The 16,832-nt window shown below is 40.2% G+C and overlaps 1 protein-coding gene across 1 annotated transcript; it reads right to left on the bottom strand.

Moving 5' to 3' along the window:
- On the bottom strand, positions 1 to 14,908 carry LOC139453090 (protein mono-ADP-ribosyltransferase PARP14-like). Its single transcript, XM_071234714.1, has 15 exons — positions 14,036 to 14,908; positions 12,236 to 13,153; positions 10,693 to 10,769; positions 10,256 to 10,492; positions 9,506 to 9,727; positions 9,150 to 9,225; positions 8,928 to 9,032; positions 8,739 to 8,798; positions 8,127 to 8,303; positions 7,546 to 7,749; positions 6,823 to 7,004; positions 5,367 to 5,772; positions 4,503 to 4,639; positions 2,675 to 2,849; positions 1 to 1,574 (listed from the first exon to the last, which is right to left on the bottom strand). Exons 1-15 carry the CDS (start codon positions 14,454 to 14,456, stop codon positions 1,276 to 1,278), a joined length of 3,696 nt encoding a protein of 1,231 aa, XP_071090815.1. The 5' UTR covers positions 14,457 to 14,908; the 3' UTR covers positions 1 to 1,275.
- Positions 14,909 to 16,832: the final 1,924 nt, after the last annotated feature.

The following is a 16,832-nucleotide window of genomic DNA, read 5'->3' as shown; positions in this document are numbered from 1 at the left end:
ATAAATATTTACACAGTGAAACCGCGTTTATATGGACATAATTAGTCCGGAAACTATTTAGTAATGTCTTCATTGTTATGGACATTGGCAGCACTCCGTAGAAATGATCCTGAAATTTTGTTAATTCGAACGCTTTCTTTCGAAACATTAAGTTGTACTATTTTTGACGGAAAGCTTAATATCTATAACAGAGAGAGAAAAGGCGAAAATGTAAAGTCATTACCAAGCATGGTTAGACATTTGATCAACAGTTGACAGATGGACAGTTTTACTGTAATTGGAGTAACAGTTAAAAGGGCTTACGCAACGGCAATATTACGACCATTTATAGACGGAATGGAATCATGACGGTATTTGCGTAGCTCCACAGCCTAGATTGGTTACGTTAAGTTGATATTGGTATTATTGGTGTTACAACCATACCTGCTAGTATTGGTCTACCAGTCATACCCAAAGGTAGTGTAAAAGTCATATCTCACAGTAGTGGCGCAAGAGTCTTACCACACAATATTGATGTAACAGTTATACGACACGGTATTGGTAATAATCACACCAGACAGTACTGATGTAACCAGTCATACGAAAAGGTATTGGTGCAAAAGTCATACCACTGATTAGTGATGTAACATTAAAACTACAGTAAACTACGGTTATAACGAACACGCTTATAACGAACTGACGGATATAACGAACTTCTTTTTTGGTCCCGACTATTTGCTTTAGTTATGCTGTACATATGCTTATAACGAACTACGGTTAAAACGAACTAAAATTAGTAGTCCCTTTGAGTTCGTTATAACCGTACTTTACTGTTTTGCAAAAAGACGAAGCTTACATCACACAACTTGCTAAATATATACCATGTGGTGGTGGCTATACATAGCTTTCTCAATATGACTACCGTGGTGACCACATAGAACGATGGCTTCGAACCCCTTGAGACAAATATGGGTGTCGTCATTAGTGGGAACAAGCATGTGAAGTTTCAGCTTCATTGGTCAATTGGGTTCTAATGATGAGGGGAAGATGCTTACAAAGCAAGGGCGAGGTGGTGTCAAAGGAGAGGATGTTTGCAGGTGAGCTAAAATATAATACTTTCTTCCCATGTATTAGAGAACGTTCATTGTCATTGTTAGTGTAATTATTTGCTGAAAATCCTTTTGGTTGAGTCACTGGTTGAAGATATCTAAAGGCCGAGGTTTCCATGCTGTCTATCGCCTGCAGTATTGCGACCACACTGCCGTAACACTCACATGAAAATGGTGGTAGTGTGTTTTACTTGGATTTTCCTTTTCTGATAACAAACAGGTATCTGGGGTAGGCCTGTGTGTCCCTGAACACGACATACATGGTGGGATTGTCGCTTCTGTCGACGGCGCATCCATAACGGACAGATCGTTTCCGGTCAATTAACGGGGTGTCAAACATTTTCTTGCTGCCTTTTGTAGACACGCCGGTGAGAACGTGCGCCAGATAGATGTACTTGTGTTTGGCATCGTCCGGAACAGAGAGGACATCATTGGCGGAATAACTGGCTTCGGTAGCAAAGTATACACCCCGTCCATACTTCGTGCCTGAAAAATACATGCACACTATACAGCTGGGGTAGCATCGCTGCGATTAATGTTCGTTTCATAATGTCCCATGTATGGAGCGGCTGCTATTCCACTCTCTGATGTATCACGAATGTGGATTTCTTTGGATTGGATTAGATGTTCTGGATGTGTTGGAAGTTATGTAAGGTGTCTTTCAGGACTTCCTGTGTGATCTAGTGGTAGAGCGTACGCCTGGCGAGCGGAAGGAAGGTCGTCATAGCAAAAGACATTAGAAAATGGTAACCCTGCCTGGCGCTCGGCATGTAGGCGCTAAAACAAGGACTGGTCGGCTCGGAGTCACTGCGTCCGAGTTGGGTATTCATGTTAAACTCAGTGGGTTAGCACTATGAAATGGGTTTTAGTCCGGACTAGTACAAGCACACACACACACACACACACACACACACACACACACGCACGCACGCACGCACGCACGCACGCACGCACGCACGCACGCACGCGCGTTACGTTAAACCCCATTTTATCTCACCTCACCTTAATACCAGGTTTACGTTACGATAGGTTGGCAGTTTTTGAATTAATGCTTTTATCTCAGTGTACCATATTTTCCATTTTCGCTGGAGGCCATCAAGACACATATATAGTAATGTTATTTAATGCTTTAAATAGCAACACCACAGGATTATTTAGAAAGCCTGATTCTAATAGGGTATCGGCAAATTAGTTTTTGATAGCATAAACACCCATCCACGCAGCCAGGGAGGTTAAAAACAATATCAGCCAAGTCACGCAAAGACTACAAATACGTGGTACTGATTAGTCCCAATGGGGTGCAATACATTCTAAATAACACTATTTACATAAATAGTACGAAGCTATTTCGAAATTGATTCCTAATTATTACTTAAAGGTCAATCACCGATAACTATAAAGTCTGAAAAAAATGAAACATTCTTACTATTAAATTATTAAATCATCTTTCTCCACTTTTTATATAATTGACACTGGATGGTTACTACAAATGTCAAAATCGGTAAGTTTTATGTGTATAGACCAGTATATATGTTTGGGTCTGAGTATAATTGTGACATGACGCAATTTTATGGCAATACTCTTACCGTTCTTTCCGCAGTAGCCTCTATTGAATCCATATTTGTTGATGTTTTTAATGGCTTCTACATTCGTACCATGCCAGAGTTGTCTTTCATTGCTCTTGTGTGGGTAGTTTCTTTCCATGGCTTCTTTCTGTATCTGATACTGCTCGTACAGGTACCTGTGCTGTATCCTGAACACCTGAAAACGTTGACAGAGAGGTACGTTACTAGCTACAATATATCTAAAATACACTAAGGAATACAAGTAACTGTACTTCACATAAAGTTCAGCAAAAAATAAATATATTTTGAAATTTATTCTGAAAATAATGCGTCCTACAATATATATTCATTTAGACACCTCCACCACTTTAAGGTCCTGATTCACAGTTTTTACGTGCTTGTTAATGCACGGGGCACTATTTGGATGTTTGCGTGTTTGTTGTGAACGAGATACTCATACACGTGGTTTATGACCGTGCGCAGCACGTAATGATTGTTTAGCTATCAGGTGCTCATAGAAACAACGGAAATAATTCTAACCGCTAACGCTTACGTCTTGTATGCTGCAAAGAGTAATGGACCAAAACGAGTGAGTGAGTGGGGTTTTACGCCGCTTTTAGCAATATACCAGCAATATCACGGCGGGGGACACCAGAAATGGGCCTTCACACATTGTACCCATGTCGGGAATCGAACCCGGGTCTTCGGCGTGACGAGCGAACGCTTCAACCACTAGGCTACCCGACCGCCCCTGGAGCAAAACGAAGTTGCCAGACATTTTAATGTTCTTCGAAACACAATATCATGTCCTTGGAGGCGTTATCTACAGTCAGGGCAACACATATGACTTGCCATAGGCCGATCGTCGACGGACAACCACATTCGTCAGGCACGCCCAGCTTGGTGGAGACAGAATCTGAGTTTCAGAAGACAAGACCGGGACATGTACGGTATACTGTCCACAGATGAGTACAGGTTTCACATGGACAGCTCTGTCTGATGGTCGTGGGGGATCTACAGGCGTTCACAAGAACGTTTAGGCTCAACTCAACGTCAGTTTGGGGAAGGAAGTGTAATGTCATGGGATGGGATCACAACCCATAGATGAACACTACTCATCATTGTCAATTTGTCATCTGGTGTCTTCAATGCATGTCTGTCTCGCCTGTATCAAAGCAAATGGTGGTCACACCCGATATTGGCATTTTTAATTGAGTTGTTACTGTAACACCAGCTCTCTTTACAGCGTGTCGCTCTGCTTCTTTTTACCAGGCAAGGGTTTCGTCAATGAAGTTGTTATGATAAAACATTGATGAGAAGAATTTCTTTTTCAATAACAGAACATTTACACATCTTTACATGAAGCACAATTACTTTTTTCCGTTAGTTTATTTTAACTAATCCCTCTTTAATCGTACCGAAAGGTGCACGGGTATGGTCCAGGTTGCTGTACAGTGGAGAAGAAGTCCTCCTCCTAGCTGATCGTGGGTTCGTATTCCAGATTCGACCCACTTATGAACCTTTTTGGTACTTTAGGCTCATTTTCAACCAAACTTTTACAAGACTTTACATGACTGAACTTCTTTTGAAACCAAACCAACTCACTCACTAACTATCATATTCATTACACAGCATCTCCCAGCCATTATGCAAATTGCTATTGCTGGCAAATTCATTTTGAAGTAATGCAACAGATAAATAACAGATAGTTTGTGATGTTAAGAAATAATCCATCACTGATTACATCAATACTATATTCAGAGCTTTATTCAGTCCAGTAAACATTGATGCTTTAGTTAAAAAAAGCAGTTAATATTCTATGTTATTGGAGCATGACGAGACATATTACCCCTAATATCTCAAACTTGTCCCCAGCGCTGGACATGAATATTTGACGAAGTTCATCTGCTTCGGGTCCAGCCATGATCCTGGGCGCGACCATATCTTTGGCACCCATGTCTTCCCAGGTATTAGGGAGAGGCACAGCTGAAGGCACAATAGTTAAACACCTCTATTACAGACACACCTTTTGTTTTAACTTTCAAATACCATGTGTTATTCATCTTCGTGTATCCTGTGTTTTGTGTCTGCATTCAAGTCTGATAAGTACCTTGGACCCATTCGCTGCAATATCTTCGTTTCGGAAGTGACGTCACACCCCCATTGTTTCTATGTCCTAGTTAGCATAGAAATTCTCTCGCTCGGAAGTGTAATTTTATTGCACAACCACTACTGTTTTTCGAAATCAGACTCAAAGCAGAGCTGTGGCTTCGAACTGCTCCATGGCATTAATCGTGTTATTAGATTGGCGATATATATCATACACTTTGTGTTGTTTTGCGTTTTCTAAAGATATTGAGTTTTGGTCTAATGTTGGTAATGTTGTGAGGCAAAAATATGAAAACGAGGAACAACTATAAAGAGATGATGGGTATAGTTGTTTTGTTTATCACTACAATAATAGACAGAATCGAGTAATGAAAATTGAAAAAGGTAACATTGCTTATGTTAAATTCAACCTCCAATTGATTATACATGTATACCATTGAATTGAATTAATATTACGAGTCTATTATCCGTCTCGATGTGTTCATGTCAAGTTTGACATTTAAAGCCTTCAGGGTACATTGCAATACACAGTGTATGTTGTCTGCAACCACCAACATACAATAGCATACATGGCAAACGTGATAAAATTGTATTTTGGACCAACCTGGGCCTTTTTTTCTGAAAATCTGTAGTGTGTGGTTGGGGTTTTCCCGGGGACTGAGCTCCATAGAGGTGAAGTCTATGTTGACCTTACATGTCGCTGTTGGTACCACAGCCGTAGGATGTGTAGACCTCATAATAAAAGCTTCTTCGATCAACATACTGGTCATGGGCGTGAACCCCATCTCAAGACCATCCTCCGTAATATACCACCACTCCACAATGCAGCGTAGAAGTTCGGCCTTTTCAAGGTTCTTCTTCAGGAACTCAATATTTTTCAGCACTTCCTGTGTTAGGCTCTTGGCCTTGATGGCGTCAACCTTCATCCCAGAGTGATGAATGACACAGTTCTCAGTACTCACCTCTGCTCTCACGTCAATATCGGCACACGTGCGTTGGATGTCTTTAACCTGGAAATGGTAGTAATACTAATACATCCATCACAGCTACATCAGTGCGTATGGGACGATCTGACCTATGATATATTATAAGTTGGTATCGCAGGAAATTATCTGCCATGACGGGTTCTTTTGTCACTAAAATGCAAATCCCAACATGATTATGAGGTATAGACACCTGAATTTGGAGAATTCAAATCAATCATAGGCCTATGGCCTCTGAGAACGCCTAGCTGAACGCATGTGGTTAATGTAATTTGGTACTTGCTGATAACAGTCATTTACGCTCTTTCTCACTTCATCCCAACTTGAGTACTGAGAAATCAACGCGTTACATATTAGCAACCACGTATCAAAGGAAAAAAATCCGAACAGTTAGCGTCTCCCTTGAGAACATAGGTCAATCACTTGTAATTTTGCACGATATTCGACGATCACCTAAAAAGTATACACTTTGTATAAATTCAATTAATAATATCATATTGCATCAGTGTATTCTAAACATGTAGTTTGATTTTAAGTATGTTTTATTTCATTAATGAAAGGTGAACAATTTCCTATGATATAAAATTTGATAGTTTTACATGTTCATTTCCCTATGTAATATATTCGAGTAAATCAGCTATTTAAATGTTCACTTAATAATCCAAATAGTAGTCGCTTTCTTAAGATCAACACATGGATATATCATGACTTATCTTTTCAAAATGAGTCTTTTGTTGTTACTATTATTATTATCTCAGGTATGACTCATATGGGTGGAGCATATGAACGTTCATACTAATATGTTTCTTACTGCTGTTGCTTATAATAACTTATGGGTATGAGAAATACTAACAAGACTTCCTTTGTTGATCAATCAGAATAAAGTATTCTCCTAACCCATGGTTAGGCATGCATCACATTTCCTAGATAAGGTCTAAAACGCTGATTAGTTGTAACAAACTGGTATACCAAACCTATGGTTAGTGAAATATACGGAAGAGATATATATGGCCTCTGCGCATATTTGGAATAATTAATAATTAATAATATAATGTCGACATGCGATCAAATCCAGACCTGTTGTTGTGTCAGTTCACAGATCGTTGGGTTCTCTAGTGTCTCCACAGACAGGTTCTCCTTCAATAGGTTGTCCAAGAACTGCTGACATTCTCCAAAACTTCTTCTGTTGTTAAACACTATGTTCATGACAAGTCCACCTTGCATTGTACTGCCATTGGTGTCATTCGGTGTTAGTGAGCCTGATAATTACAAGGGCACCTGTGCTGTATTTGAACATTCCGTCAGAGCATTTCTTTCTGTCACTTGGTATACTCAGAGACCATATGGTATTTCTGTGACAATGTAGTATTCTATTACTCAGTAACATTGTGAGTGTAAACGAGGTAACGCGTTTCCGAAATTTTCCAGTTGATCCATCGAAAGTGCCAGAATGTCAAGAATTAGGAAAGATGGTTTGAGGCCCAAAACTATTTTGTTGTAAAAAAACTTAAACGTAAAAATATTTCAGAAACTATGAATGACATATTGATATGGATAATTTTCACCGCTATTTTGCACAATGGAATCTGTTCCGTTGGAAAATCGAGACTAGATATTCGCTAAAATTGACGATATTTTTAAGTGGCATTTTTGAAGCTGTGTTATCAATAAAGATAGAGTTGATATTGAAAAAAACAAAGAAGTAAAGTCATTGGTGATCTCAGTCTGCATTGAGATGGAGTCAAAGCAGACGTCATTTTGAGATGAATTGTGATTGCATATGGGCGATGTGTAACTTACCCTCAGTTGGATGTTGAGAAGACGTTTCTGCAAACCTGTATCTTCCCACACATGTAGAACTAAGATGTTTTTCGAACAGCTGCACGGCGGCAACTATAGCTGCAGGGTCAGTGAAGACAAGTCTGACTTCTCGGACAAACTCCAGGGCGCCCATGAGACCTCTGACGGAGTTGATCAATACTTCCGGGAGAGTTTCAGCCTTACCTGGACATAGCAAAGAGAGAAGAAAAAAAATCATTCTGTACAATATCTTTGAATATAATCAACCACAATATCAAAAACTTCTTAAATTCATCACGATTCCAAATGCGATGATGCATCATATCACTGGCCTTGTCATTAAATATAGAAACAATAGAGCTGTTCACAAAGCTCTATGGAGTGCACGCGTCCATATAGGCATTGCATACAACAATATGGAAGTCATGTCTCTCTATGTATTAAACCCAACAAATCAGTGATTTAGTATGAGCAACATTATGACAACATGATCCTCAAGTATATTTTTAATGGCTATCAAAAGTAGCACTTGAGACCTTTCTGCCTCCTATCCCCACGGACAGGAGTGAAATACGACTCACCTGCCATAAGCGGGATGGCGATGGAGGTGACTTTGTTTTTCTCGGCTTTCCGCAGACACTTGCAGATCATCTGGAACAAGTCTCCGTTGAAGTAATCCTTGGATACGCCCAGTATACTTGAACAATGATGTCCGGGGACTCGCAGCATCACACCTCCTGACTTTCGGATGTTTGCATCTTGGAGCAAAACATAAGGTAATCAAATCATCCACGTTTAAACTATCATTTCGAGATGTGGTGTCATCACTGATTTTCAGTGATCTATTTATATACGTTTCACCACTAGTTTTCCTTTTACTCCCGATGGAATGTGTTACGGTAAAAAATCGAGACTGACTTTTCTTCTGCAGGATTGATATTTCAAATGTACGTGCATTGATGGCATCGGTTACGTTGAATTGCATTGTGTCATCTTGGATCGATTTGGATGTTTGATTCGGATACCATGATGGCTGAATTGTTTTCTGTTTGAATATAGAGCAATCAAAGGGTAGAATGAAATGTTTGGAATGAAAGTTGCTTTGTCCAGTGTTGCCACTGATGTTGTGATGACATTATAAGACAGATTTAGAACCCTTTTTTTCTACAATTGAAATGGAATCCGTAATCTACCTTTCCACTGACGAAAGGTGTTGTCTCCAAATTCATGTACAAAGGTCCACTTTACTTCGCCTGAAATACGAACGATAAAGACTGTACTTTGTCTAAATGATCAGAAATCTGTAAAATAAAATAGCATTATTTGTGAAAAATTACACTTGCACGCCAAACCAATACATGTATGTACTCCAAGGAACTCACACGAGACTGACATCTTGTTGTCGGTGGGGACTACAACAGCATCCACGTCTTCTTTAAAGATGTTGCCTTCTTTCACTTCAAGCTGAACATGGCCTAGGAGGAACTCTGTTGAAGATAGGAGACCGTAAATTAAAAGAAAAGTCAAAATAAATATTCGAATTACAACATTGGACCAAAAATGAAATTTAAAGAGTATATACAACTGTAATGCTATGGCCATACCTGTCATCATTGAACTGTTTGAAAGGGAGGTAATTCGTGGGTTCATTTTCCCACTGTCATAAGCATCCTTGAACATCTGTAGAAAGATACAAAGTACAAGATTAAACGTCCAAGTACTGTAACAAAAAAAATCCTATTTCGTTATTACGAAAATAAAACATAAAAAAAAACAACTAAAAAAGACAAAGTTTTTTTTCAAAAAAGTTTTAGTGAGACTGGTTATTTTTGTGTTACAAGCAGATACATCGTACCAGAATTTATATACATTCTCGTGATCTGACTGTGCGTCATCACACTTGTGATAATTGTTTTTTTTAATATTAATGTGAGTTCACATGCTGTCATTATTTATGTACCTTCAATAGATATTCGTCCGTGTGAAAAAATACAATCACAACCTCTGCTAGAGAATTGCAGTGGTTTGATGTTGAGAATTCCTTAACAGCCTCTCTAAAGCATATTGCCACTGTATCTGCCAGATATTGCCTTTTGCCCGTGCCAATGGCAGGGAAGGCTATGCTGCTGTGACCCGCTGCAGACGCTTTGTGTAGACACTGCAGTATTGTCTGCCGTAGAATCTATAAATGTCACACGTATGTTGGTTATGCAGTTTCATTATTAAATATATTTTAAGTAGGTTCCGTCAACCAAAATTAGCAAGACAAGTAATGGAAAACGAGGTTCACATCTGATTGTGATAATAATTGAGTGAGTGAGCGAGTTGGGTTAAACGCCGTTTTTAACATTATTCCAGTTATATCACGGCGTGTCAGCTTAATGTTGGAGGAAAGCCCGAAGTGATGCAGTTCTCAGACGTTTACCACTTCCGTGAAACCCACGAGCACGGGTATGGTGCTGGCAAACCTAGAAACATAATCGGGGCGAACCGGGATTCGAACCCACAATCATCGGTTTCTGGGGTGCCCAATGGAGGCAATTCTGCAAAGCGAATTACGAATTACTGCCCCCCACCCGATTTACACATGTATCAATAATGGATATTACTAGCAGGAGGTCAAATATAACATACGCGGAGGTAGTTGACATTCGAGACGGTTAGTTAAACTTGAGAGTCAACATGATTATGGGAACTCAAGGAATGCCACCTTCTCAGCTTGATCGTGATGCTCTGGTCTACAGATTGGAAGACAGCAATGATACAGCTCCTTGCAGCGCAATTTTCCAGGGCGAGTCTTCACAACATCACCAACTCTACAACCTTGTGGATAAAGCACCTTGCATTCCGCCTGTATGCTAGCGCCGCCTACTTTGATGATGGCCTTCGACAGGTCACCACCAGACAGGTCGAGTTTCTCGTTTGTTGAGTTGACAATGACATCCGCCTAGTTGTGAACACAGATTAACGCATGATAGTATCCGTTAAGGAAAATGCAAACTACCATTGGGTTTAAACTGTAAAGTATTGCAGTCATAATTTGCACAAAGCGGGAATCCAAGTCCATCTATGTAACTGGTAAATGATCATGTAATCACACTATGTGTTTCACGCCACATGATCAAGACTACTTCTTGATTTAATTACCTTTGTTATTGCGATATCTCCTAGTTTGAGAACAACTTCAACGTCAACTGACGCAACGTCGTGCGGGTGTTCTTCCCCTGGAAGAAAATCGATTGCAGATGATACAGATTATTGTACGAAAAGTCATAGACCCAGAAAAAAGTATTTACAGAAGGTTTGTTTGTCTGTTGTTTAACGCCGAGCTCCAGCTATATGACGGAGGTCTGTAAATAATCAAGTCTGGTCCAGATAATCCAAGGATTGACAGGGCTTGAGTATCGAGCTACACACCTGGGCTACGATGACATGCATCAACTAAGTCAACAAGCATGTACACCCGATCTCGTTAATCGCCTCTTACAACAAGGAAAAAGTTGTTAAAAACGCGGATCTTCAAGGGGAAGTTCATGAACACCAGGTTTACTCACTACAATTTCATGGGTAGCATGCGCAAAAGTACAGGAAATGAGTGTGAACGATGCTGGCAGCTATTCAAAAATAGAACGTCAACCTCAGAGAACAACCAGTTTCTATATTATCTGCCGAAATAGATTCAATTTGGTTTATTAGGCAAAATAGTGTTGACACCACCGTCATCCACACACCTTTCCTGCAGAAGTAAATGTTTGTTGCCCGACGCCCCACAGCAGTTATCATGCCATGAGATGGCGACCTGTAAACAAACTCGACGATCAAGTGATGGACCGAAAATGTCACTGACACAATAACACATTTACTGATTTGTAATTTTGAATAACGTCTGCTGTGTACAAGTGCTTAAAAGTAGTGGGGGCAGTTTTATTGCATCAGCCAAAATATTTCTTTTGTTGTTGACTCAGCATAATACACATGTACACATTGACAACTGTCAGTGCAAATCAACAATTATGAAACTATGAAGAGTGAGTGAGTGAGCTTTGAACAGTAATTCAGTCACGGCGCGTCAGCTTAATGTATGACGAAAGCCCAAAGTAAAATTACCACTTGGATGAACCCCACGAACATGGGTATGTTGGTGACAAGCATAATCGAAGCTAACCGAAATTCACACCCAGGATCATAGGTTTCTGGCGTGCCCAAGGGATGCAACTTGTGAATTGTGGAGTCTTTGATGACTGGACCACCCAATCAAATAGAAAGAGATAGGTACGTGTAACACTGTTTACATGATGTTGACGACAACCAGATGAATATAATGTTACCCTTTTCGCGAACAACTGGTGTCATCAGTGATCCATTCATATAATTGTCACCTCTATTTTGCCTTTTCCGCCCAATTTAGACTGTTTCAACGGATAATCAAGGTTTCATATTTTCATAGGAACCTCGTTTATAAAGTAGAAATGACATTCTTTTTCAGAGCAGGGGGTTAATTAGGATCGACGGGACACGAGAAACAAGCAACATACAGATGTTCTTATAGCCATAAACATAACGCATTACGTAGAGGTTGAATATTTCTGACGGTTCTTTTTACATTTACGAAGGCTTCCACATAATGCGTTTGCATGGTAAATGGGAAGAACGTCAACAGCAGAACCTTCCTCATAGAAACTGTACCTACCTGTCCTCTCAGGGTCTCTACTAATGAAACACTTATATTTATCTTCCGCTTGTCTGATTGTCGACTCTCCTGTTGCGGATTTGAAATATTTTCTGCCCCCCATCAGCTGTGACTTGTATGCTTCTATCTGAATATCAGTGGCCAGGGTCTTTATGCGGCTAAAAGCTTCTTCAGCCTTTCTACCATGCATGATGATACAATTGGACTTGAGATCAAATGAGATAATGACAGACAGTTCTCTTCTAATAATATCTATTGACGATGAGCAGTGTCTCTGAAGAAACACGATTTTGTCTCTTTCTTCGTAAATCTTTCTTTCCTGCTTTTCCTCTCCTGAACCAGCTTCTCCTGATGACGGTGTGGCCTGTTCTGGTGCGTACTTCCTCAGGATATGCTCCTCCTCGGCGCGTTCAACAAGCACCAGCAGATTTTGTACAATAGGTAAAAGACGGTCCTGTCCTCCAACCACTAAATATCCTGGATGGTCCTCGGACTGACTCACCATTACTTCATCTGATGTTTGTGGAAGAATATTTGATAAATCTTTCTGTTTCATTTCCGGCCACAGTATATGCATTACTGTAACTGTATGTACTTTTATATCTCTCAGGACATCTGTGATCATTGTATCCATGTCTTTTCTCCATGTCTGAATGTAGGAAACTGAAGAGTCTGAAGTATCGAGAAGATTCTCTTTTACCAGTGCAACGACCAGTTCATTATCCCCACTTTCGTCCCATCTGATTTCACCATGTTTAGGGTATACTGAGGCTGCTAACTTCATGCCATATGTATGAGATTGTTTCACAAACTTCACCTTGTTGATATCCAGGTTCTGAATGGTATACAAGATATGGTCATCTGCGCGAAACAGCTCAAGGTATGTAGCTGAGGGCGGATCAGGAAGGCGTTCTGAATCTAGAACAAAATTTGTTACAGTTTCATTATGCTATAATAAATATAATTCTGGAGTACATGCAATGTAATGTAAATTATGACGAGGCATGATTAAATGGCTACCCCAGCATAAATGAGCTAGCAGTTACTCTATTTACTTACACTAACTACCAGAGACGATGTCTGTATTTCAAAGGATACCAATTATAGATTGAGGTATGGATTTGAAATTGTTGCCATACCATAGAGCATTGTGTCCCCTTTGATGAAATCTTTTGTTACATAAATTTACCCCATTATTCCACAAAACATCCAGTGATATGTCGTGTCATATGCTTGTGACTTCATGGTGGCTTCTTACATATATATGTGTATGTGTGTGTGTGTGTGTCTGTGTGTGTGTGTGTGTGTGTGTGTGTGTGTGTGTGTGTGTGTGTGTGTGTGTGTGTGTGTGTGTGTGTGTGTGTGCGCGCGTGCATACATATATGTGAAGTTTCCGGGGTCGAATAGGTCTTCAGCAACCCATGCTTGCCGTAGAAGGTGACTATGCTTGCCGTAGAAGGTGACTATGCTTGTCGTAAAAGGCGACTAACGAGATCGGGTGGTCAGGCTCGCTGACTTGGTTGATGCATGTCATCGATCCCAATTGCGTGGATCGATGCTCATGATATCGATCACTGGATTGTGTGGTCCAGACTCGATTATTTACAGACCGCCTTCATATAGCTGGAATATTGCTGACTGCTGCGTTAAACAACAAACAGACAGACAGACATATATGTAGACATGTTGACGCTGCCATTATGACATGACGTTTTTCCGATATGGCTAAAAAAATAGAGTTAACATTATATCAATATTTCATATTCTTATATGTTATTATATTTTTCTATTGATGCTTACCGGATACAGTGTCCCAAGGGGAGATAATTTCACATATCTCTGATGTGATGATCTGGAGTGTTCTATCCCTTGGTTGAACAGCCTGGCCTTTTGGGCGGTCAGTACAGTACGACAATAGGCTACGCCTCTTTTCTCTACTGTCCAACGTTCTTCCAGCACGATTACGTAGCACTGTACGAGCACTGTCTCCAAAGTCATTTGTCACGTCATCCTCGTCAGGATCGCCAAACACGCTGTCTCTGCCCATCAGCAACCTTCTGTAAAGAATATCTTCATCCGCCACATCCTCAGATACACTGCTCATCAGAAAGCCCCGGACACCATCTCCAAACTGAGCTGTTGTGATTCCCAGCTGTTCATCATTCAGCAGCAGCTCATCCTCAGATGTTCCGAACAGTCCGTACATTGGGTTGGTAGCCATTGCTGTTTGAAGTCCTTCAAAAATAAGTCTTCTCTGTGTCGGCACCTTTTCTTACAAAATCGTTATCTTGTTTACGTTCTGTCATAAAACTCCCAAGGCGACATGCGAATCATGCAAAGTGCTCACTGGATATCACTCATCGTGTCTGCATGTTTGAAATAAATCCCAAACACCTTCACGTTTTACCAGTCGAATTTAGTGTGTCCTTCACAAAGGTATGTACACGTACTTCTGGATATGCTTCAACATGGCTGCAATGGGCCCTGCTATCAATTGTACCTACAATCAGCAGGGTGGCAGGGGCTAGTTAAGGCGTCCCTAGCCAAGATTCACTTCTTTGACAGTGTCAGTGTATTAGACGCCACGTCAATTACAAACCTGTTGTACTATCACATCCTGTTACAACATACCTGGTGCAGTTAAAAATACCTGCTACCTTAACTGGCCACCTATACAACTAATAGCCGTACCTGTGCATGTATAAAATAACCAATGTCTATATATATTCTATTAATTTTCTTCCTGCTTGAAGTTGCTTGCCGTGTCCTGTGTTGAAAGTTTCAAAGGCAAATGTCATGCATGGCTACTATGTCATTCTATTCTTAGTTCAGTATTCACGGTTTGCCCTAGATGTGCGGCAGTTACATTTCTGTTTATACAACTCGTGCGGCTTAATCAAAGAGGATCCTGGTTTACAAGTTTAGAGTTGAATATGTCAATACAATATTTCCGTACGTCTCACTAACACTTACAATTTGCTTGGTGTGGAGAGGGCTATTCAAAATGTATTCTATACTTTGATTTGTTAGCGAAACAGTTCTCAAGAGCGAAATATTTCTGGTATGCCCCTCCGCTCACCCACTTATAAACGAAAACATGTTTCATTCAGGAAACACCCGAACAGGTTTGTGACTTTTATTAATCAAAGATAATCCGTTGTTCTTCGTGTCTCGTAATTGTCAAATATAGTTATAAACTGGGTATGCCACCAGCATGCATGTGGCTACCTTCAATTATTGATCTGATGGTTTAAGGTTCAGTTTGTATATGTAGGATGTAGGATATTTAAGGAACATTTACCAAGTCTTAGTATCAAGTATAGAAATAATATTTTCTTTCAATTAGATTTACAGTCTGCTGATTAAAAGATCTCACATTTCTACATCTTTACTGATATATCTCTAAAATATATACTGAACCCAAGTAACATTGCATGAAAAGTTGTCATTTATATATCCGGGTAATTTTGGTCAAGTTTCTAAAATTTAACATTATCTTGTCCGGAATAATGAAATTTGATGATAACAAAACAAAGCAGATGACAATAAAACCGATCGCCCAAACCTATCACGGCATGGGCCATGGTGACCCGATGCACGTGAGTTCCGTGCAAATTAAAATGCACATGCGTTCCCCCGCTTCTTGCCCTATAAAAATCCACCCAGGTCGGATAACATTCATACGTTATTGAATTGCTACCACTTGCGAGAGCAACAAGAGACTTCCTCCAGCAGAATGGCATCAGAATACCGAGGACTTATGCAGGATTAAATCTTATGCCAATACTACATTCAAATGAAACTGTTTCCATTCCCTGTAATAGTTTTGACAGTACTTGTGTATGTATCCTTATGAGTGTATATGTAGTTTAATTTACGCAGCTCCGAGACACATACTTGCAAAAATGTATATTTTTTTCAATTTCAATCTTGTCAGCTGTATTGTTATCTGTTGCCAACTGAAACGTCACTAATTCTGTCAATGGTTGGTTCTATCCTTTGGAAAGGCAATGTTTTCCCACTTCGCCAACACACGGGGTCATCATACCATTTACCTTACACATTGTTGGTGCTTCCAGCGGACTACCATCCACTTCACCAGCATCTGGTGTCTTCATACCATTTACCTTACACATTGTTGGTGCTTCCAGCGGACTACCATCCACTTCACCAGCATCTGGTGTCTTCATACCATTTACCTTACACATTGTTTGTGCTTCCAGCGGACTACCATCCACTTCACCAGCATCTGGTGTCTTCATACTATTTACCTTACACATTGTTGGTGCTTCCAGCGGACTACCATCCACTTCACCAGCTTCTGGTGTCTTCATACCATTTACCTTACACATTGTTGGTGCTTCCAGCGGATTACAGTCCACTTCACCAGCACCTGGAGTTGTCATGCCATATACCAAATACATCGCTAGTGCTTCCAGCGGACTACCATCCACTTCACCAGCATCTGGTGTCTTCATACCATTTACCTTACACATAATGATTTGTTAGTGCTTCCAGCGGATTACAGTCCATTTACTAAATACATCGGTAGTGCTTCCAGCACACTACCATCTACTTCATAAGCACCCGTTGGCAT

This window comes from Haliotis cracherodii, unplaced genomic scaffold, assembly GCF_022045235.1.
Source record: "Haliotis cracherodii isolate W230 unplaced genomic scaffold, xgHalCrac1.p SCAF_9, whole genome shotgun sequence".
In the NCBI taxonomy this organism is placed as follows: Eukaryota; Metazoa; Mollusca; class Gastropoda; order Lepetellida; family Haliotidae; genus Haliotis; species Haliotis cracherodii.
This window is presented reverse-complemented; position numbering and strand designations above follow the sequence as displayed.